This window comes from Odocoileus virginianus, chromosome 1, assembly GCF_023699985.2.
Source record: "Odocoileus virginianus isolate 20LAN1187 ecotype Illinois chromosome 1, Ovbor_1.2, whole genome shotgun sequence".
In the NCBI taxonomy this organism is placed as follows: domain Eukaryota; kingdom Metazoa; phylum Chordata; class Mammalia; order Artiodactyla; family Cervidae; genus Odocoileus; species Odocoileus virginianus.
The window spans coordinates 31,217,316-31,224,449 of NC_069674.1; the positions used below are offsets into that span (position 1 = coordinate 31,217,316).

Consider the following 7,134-nt stretch of genomic DNA (forward strand, 5'->3'; position numbering starts at 1 on the left):
TGAAGGTAATGAGTATTAGGACTCTGGACGCTGATGTGCTGCTTATTTATCAGTGCCTGCCAGATGCCGGGCACTTAGGAAACTTGCAATGCAGGAGTAGTTAAAATAGTATGGGGAGTCCCCTGGTGGTCCAGTGATTAAGAATCCACTGTCCAATGCAAGGGACGCGGGTTCAACTCCTGGTTAGGGAACTAAGATACCACATCCTGCAGGGCAACTAAGTGACTGCAACTAGGGAGAAGCCTACTTGCTGCAACTAAGACCCAATGCAAGCAAAAATAAATAATATTAAAATAAATAAAACAGTATGGATGGGAATTTCCATATTTGGATCATGGTGGTTGTTACCTGACTACATGCATTTGTCAAAACTTTCCAATGGTACATTAGAAATGATAAATTATGCCTTCTTTAAAAAAGAGAGAGAGAGAAAGTAATATGGGAGCACATGGAAAAAGTCATGAATGGAGATCTGCAAGAAAGCAAATGGGAACATGAAATGGAGCATCACCTCTTATATGAAGTGAATTAGTAAATTCCAAACAGCAAACTGATCTCCCAGGAATGAAAGAAGGCTCACACTTGAGAGTCAGAACACAGACTGAGACAGGCTGTGTGACATTTGTAAGTCATCTGACTTCTCTGTGCTTCAGTTTCCTCAGTTCAAAGATGTGTAAAATGAAACATCCATCTGAAAAAGTTTGGGGAAGAATGAAATGAGCAAATATACGTTAAGTTATTCAGCACTGGGTCTGCACATGGCAAGCTCTGAGTACATGGCAAACAGAACTAAAACACAAGCTCATCTTCTCACACTCTTCCTCTGACGTCCTCTGGTCCTGAATGAGGGAGGTTCATTTCCATACAACAGTCTGAACAGTTGGCAAGTCAGTGGTCAAGTAACGCTACCAGGTGAGACAAAACTCAGATCTCCTCAGTCAGCGGAACGAGGAAATGCAGTTCATGCTTCCAGAAAAACCTGAATTTTTGCCGGAAGCAAAATTCCCACAACATAAAATTATCAGCAAGTTCCTAAATGTCTAGTGCAGACATGTGAACATGTGAATTCATCAATGAAATGATTTATCCTGGCAAACTTCCCTGAGTGGAAGCAGCTATAGTCTACATAAAAAGGAGAGAGAGATGAAATAAAGAAAATTGCTACTTTGCAAATCAAAAGTAATTAATTTTTTGAATGGAGACTAGTTATTATTGGGAGAGGAAAGGCATGAATATTTTCTGTCCCTGGTTACAATTTGTCTTCCAAAGATAAATAAATCAAGCTGAGAGCCACAACATACTGGATTGTACTGATTCCACACTCAAGAAAAATTAAGCAATTAATTCTTGCAGAGGAACTGGGTAAAATTTGTAGATAATGTGGCCCTTAAAGCAGTAATACATGACTTAAAAGTTCAGAATTTGATTCAAATTTAACAGTACTATTTAAACATTTTAGTTCAGTGTACCTTGCATGGCTATAACTCATCTAATTCAAAGAGTCTGAATTCTCATTAATTGAAAGAAACTATTCCTCCTTAAAAAGCTCTTCACATACCTACTTCTCCTCCATGACTCATAGTTAAGCCTCCTTACAGGAAGCCACTGTAGATTTTCCCATTACCTGTTCAGTGGGTCACAATTAAACAATAGAGTTGTACAATCATTGCATTAGTTCTCCACCTCATAGAAAACCTCTGAATTATTTTAGAGAAGGTTCAAATTCACTTAGGGAATTAACTGGGAGTCATCTTTATTTTCTGCCTCTTGGATAAAGAATCATCTTCAGTTGAATAACAATACATATTGTGTTCCTCATGTGATTTTTTAAAAATAATATTGTCAGGTATCAGAAATCAAGTCCACAGCAAAAAACTGTTAATAGTCTGCACACTTTATGGACACTTAAATGTCAGACTAGCTCGGTAGTTGTCAAAGTGTGGACCTGGACTGGTAGCATCTGTATATCATGGGGATTTGTTAGACACTGAGATACTCGGCCCCACCCAGACCTACTGAATCAGAAACTCTTCGGGGTGGGCCCCCACAACGTGTGTCTAACAAGCTCTCCTGGTGACTCCGATGTACCCTAACGTTTAAGAACTGTGATCTAACTAATTTTGGCAAAAACATTTGAGGCCTCAGGCCAATCTTGATATGATTATCCAAATAGATGAACTCACAGATAGTTTTAACTCCCCCCTCCACTTACTCCCCCTCCCCCCCGAAAACCTATGTAAAGCCAAATTGTTGCTTAGTCTTGTCCAACTCTTTGTGATCCCATGAACTGACTGTAGCCCGCCAGGCTCCTCTGTCCATAGGATTCTCCAGGCAAGAATACTGGAGTCGGTAGCCATTCCCTTCTCCAGGGGATCTTCTCGACCCAGGGATCGAACCTGGGTATCCTACATTGCAGGCAGATTCTTTACCATCCAAACTAAAATGATTTCCAGCAGTAATTTCAAAAGAAAGAATTTATTTTACTCCAAATAATCTGATGAAGATTTTTCTGTTTGGAGAGTTATTTAAAATAAGCAATTGGTCCCTATGTCCAATTCAAAATATCAGGACATTTTGGAGACAAAAAGTGATAAGTTCATTATGATATTCTAAATTGCTAACAATGAACACCTTATGAATTCTACATCTTGTTCTGGATAATGAAGGGTTGCAGCCGTCAACCTGCACAGCAAGTCTCAGTGGCTGGACCTTTCCTGAGCATGTATCACATGTGCCGGTCTTCTCATTGGCTCCAAAGACCTGAAGATGAGTAGTAAACACATCCACAAATATGCTAGTGGATGCTGGGAGGAAAATAATTGAAGTGGAGGCCAAACTTATCATTTGTAGATAATGTGCTTCCATTTTTCAAAATGTGCTATCCTGAGATAAATATTCATTCCATCTGAGGTAGACATGGCCCAAGGCCATGTAAGCAACAATGTAAAAGGCCAACTTTGTTCAACTGGGAAGGGATATGAAAGTATTTACCTGCCACTCTCAAAAAACTCATTTTGAGTTCTAACGCAAGCTTACATTCAATATCATCACATAAACTTGTGATGTTCTTAAATAATTCATTTAATTCTTTCCAGTTAAATTTTATATCAAAGCATTAAAGAAAATGTACACTAAGCTGAAATCTATAAACACCAAGCAACAGACTGCTAATAATGCTTTACTGAGAAAAGCCTTTGCAAAACATGGTATATTGAAATGGAATAGGATCCAGCCACAAAAGGGAATGAAGTATTGATACATGCTACAATATGAATGAATCTTGAAAACACTATGCTATGTGAATGAAGCCAGACACCAGAGGCCACATATCATATGGTCCTATTTATATAAATGCTCAGAATAGACACACCCATAGAAAAAGAAAGTAGATTAGTGATTACCAGGGCTAGGGTCAGAGAGAATGAGGAATGACCGTTCATGGAAGTTTCTTTGGGGGCTGATGACAATGTTCTATAAGTAGATGAGGAAGGCTGCACAACTTTGTGAATATACTAATACCCACTGAACTCAACAATTTAAAAAGATGAATTATGCCATGCAAGTTATATCTCAATTTTAAAACTTCATAATATACTCAGGGCATGCAGTTTAGGTGGCATACAAATAAATATTCTCTGGTTTATTTTTATGTTACAGTGAGATTTTAAGTACCAAGAGAATCTGGCTTTATTGTTAACACAGATCTATAACAGAAACGTAAATTCAACAGGTATGTATTCAATGACCGCAGCACTTTCAAAAAATGTCTTACCCTCACCAGAATCAATTGTATGGTTTTAGAGAAAGCCAGGACCAGATTCCCTGCAAGTCTTGAAATGTCAACCATGTGCATCACATCATCCCTGAGCACTTTCCTAAAGCTTTTAGAATTTAAATCATGTCCATGTATCTGGCATGCTATTGCCAACTATCACCATATTTACAATGAAATTCCCATTAGGTAGAACATGGAAATTGTTTCTTTTTGTAAGGATCACCGTGCCAAGAGCAGCACCATCTATTGGATGAAAAATGTAGGTTAATATCTATTTTATTATGAGCAGTCTAGAAAACAAATTAACTGGAAAAAAGTCAAGTACGGGTACTCACAAACAGAGATACATTTTCTACCTTTCAGGTTAATGCCTCCAAATCTATTATATTCCATCATAATAGAACATCTTCACGAAGGCAAAAAGACATATCATTAGTAGAATACAAAGATCTAGTTTTACAATTCTTCCAGAAAACGCTAGGAACACTTGGATCTGCATCCCAGGTAGATATTCTACCTGGCTTTTTCAGAAGGCAGTTTCAATATTAAACGTGTAACCTGGAAGGTGGTGGGTGAAAGATGAATCCCAATAACTGTATCAACCTGCACCCTTCCTCTGACTTTGGCAGCAGTGGCAGAATGTTGATGGAAATTTTGATTAAAACTTTTTTTTTTAAGTAATGCCCAGACTTGAATGTGACTAAAAGTACAGAAAAACACCGAAAAGTCAGGTTGGTGCCTGCTCCTGTTACTACCTTTCGGGTGTGTGTGTGTGTGCGTGTGTGTGTTTAATTCGCAAAAGCACGTGTATTTCTCATTCAAGCCCCAAATATCCATAGCGTGAACTTAACAGCAAGAATGCCATACAGTACGTAGCCCCACAGTACGGCTGTATATACCCTTTTTTAAAATGTGTATCGAAGAGGCTCTTTCTACACTTTGCAAAGAGGAGAGACAGGGAGCGCGATGGGCAAGCCCCCTCTCTCGGCGGCGGGAGCACCATCCCTGCCCGCAGGTGGACCGCGGCGGAGGTGCGAGGTGGGAAGGGGGCGCATCCTCCCGCGCCGCTGACACCCGCCGTGCCGCCGCGACCACCGCGGTGGGCGCCCCGGTCCGCCGTCCCTCTGTCCTCCCTGCTAGATGGCGGCGCGGCAGCAAGTACCGAAGGCTCTGAAAGCCCCCGACCCATGTCCCAGACGATCCCGGAGGGGAAAGGTGAACGTTCTCACTCACCCAGGCGGCAAACACAGAGGAGCTGAATACAGGCGAGGAAGCGCTTTAGGATTAGCATTTCCAGACGATCTGCGGGTTCCCGCCGCGCGGCTCCTCGGCGGGTCTGAACGGAGAGGGAGGGGGCGCCAAGGAAATGTTTTCTCCCCCAGAGGATGGACTGGCGCGAGGTTGTGCGTGTGAGCGCGCGCGCGTGTGTCTGTGCGTGTGTGAGAGAGGGAGAGAAATAACCGAGGGGAGGACGCGCGGTGCTCGTGGGCCGGGGAGTCGCTAGCCGAGGCGCATGTCGGGCGTGCAGGACTCGGTCTCGCGGGCCGGCGGCGGCCGCGGTCTGAGCGCTCGGAGCGCGGCGGCGCCTGTGTGCCGGGTGCGCGCTCCGGCCGGGCTGTGCGCGCGGCGGGGGCGGGGGCGCGGGCGCGGGCGCGGGCGGGGGCGCCGCGCCGCTGGGAGCGTGCGGCCGAGCGGGGTCGCGCGCGGGGGGCGGAGGGGCGCGGGTGCGGTTCTGGGGCCGGGTCCCAGAGCAGCGATTCGCAGAGTGACACCCCTCCCTCCGCCCCGCGCCAGAAGCTTCGCTTCCCCGGAGTTTGTGGAACCCGCTGGGGTTTAGAATCTTCGCCGGAGAAAATGCCTCTTCATTAAGACCCCTTCATCCCTTTGGAGGAGAAGAGGAGGCCCAACCCCCATTGTCCGGCGCAGCCAGAGACTGACCTTTGGGGTTCACCCCTGGAAATGTTTTTCATTTGATTGTTGTCCTCTCTGCCTATGCTAAGTGGGTACACTCAGAAAGAGATGGGGGAGGCGGGCTGGGTAACTTGGGTTCCCATTTCTTTTCATTTTTCAAATCTCCAAAGTAGTTCCAGACCACAGTTCCTTCGGGGCGGTTGACTGCGAATAATCTCCAGCCGTGACTGTGAACAGTTAGACCCTACCCTTGCCCCTGCCCCGGCTACAGTCGAACTCTCCTGCTGTGCACAGATGCCTGGAGTAACTTTAAGCTCAGCCATGGTCTGCCCGGGCGCACGGAACTCCCCAAGCGTCTCCTTGAAGGGTCGCAAGGGAAGATTTTTTTTTTTAATTGCTCTATTGCAGGATATACCAAAAAAAAAAAAAAAAAGTAACACATGCCTTGAGCTGGAATGTCACATTGTATGTGCCTTCTATGTTTCTACTTCTGTAAGACCCCGTTAGCAGCCTTTCAGGAGTCCGGTCTAAGGCACAGAAAGGCAAGTTCTGGAATTATCCTTGTATTCTTAGCAATCATTTGATGTAGGTTATCTGTGCAGTGTGGACTCCTGTGTCTTGTTCTTGTCTCAAAAATAGTATTTCAGCTTTAAATTTTTCAGGAAAGCTTGCCACACACAAAATTGGGTTCTGAAAGTATTTTGGCTGTCACTACTGGTTCTTAGGAATATTCACAGCCTCTGAACACTAAGTTAAATACGCAGAGTTAATATAATGAAATTTACTGTTGCTTCTGAAATTGATTACAGTCATGTAATAAATTTCAAATCTATATGTTTATTATATGTGTTTATTCAGGAACACATATAAATAGTAAGAAGGTGACCCTTGATCTTGTTCTTTCCCTGAATGAAAATAGGAATGCTGCAATTTTTATAAGAATTGTAATGGAGATGGATGATTGCTCAGGTGAGTTTCCACTTAAGAAAACTTTGGCTTGCGTAGCGAGAAGCGTGTATATAAACTAGAAATGCACTGAAATTTCAGAAAAAATGTTTCACCTGGACTGGAGTAAGCAGAGGAGGTTTCCTAGAGACGTATAGTTAATCCAGAATGACTGGCTGGGAAAAAAATTGATGTCAAGAGGGTGGAGACAAGAATGAAAGAAGCAGATGTTATGTGCTATAAAAACAACATGAATTAAATTTGAGCAGATTGAGTGGGGTGCGATCACAGGCAATGTTGATTGCCTAGTGGAGGAGCTTATATCTGAAATACTAAGCAAGAGGTAACTACAAAAGAAACTTCTGAGAACATCTGTTTAGAAGCAAGGTTTGCTCAGGGGCCTGTATGGTGTCCTATGTGGTCTCAATTATCAAATCTAGACTAGACTGCCAGAATAACCCAACAGTAGCAAAATTTACTCTTAACTCTCCTCTTAGGTGGCC

The 7,134-nt window shown here is 43.3% G+C and overlaps 1 protein-coding gene across 4 annotated transcripts in view; it reads right to left on the bottom strand.

Annotated features, from left to right (window-relative positions):
- Positions 1–5,620, bottom strand: part of PTPRZ1 (protein tyrosine phosphatase receptor type Z1) — a 195,400-nt gene extending 189,780 nt beyond the window's left edge. Inside the window, exon 1 of one of the 4 annotated variants that reach the window (XM_020892535.2) lies at positions 5,009–5,620. In XM_020892535.2, the coding sequence (XP_020748194.2) occupies positions 5,009–5,066 (58 nt within the window). In that variant the 5' untranslated portion in view covers positions 5,067–5,620. The remainder of the gene's footprint in view (positions 1–5,008) is intronic. The other 3 variants (XM_070466368.1, XM_070466384.1, XM_070466380.1) reach the window with 3 other exon arrangements.
- Positions 5,621–7,134: the final 1,514 nt, after the last annotated feature.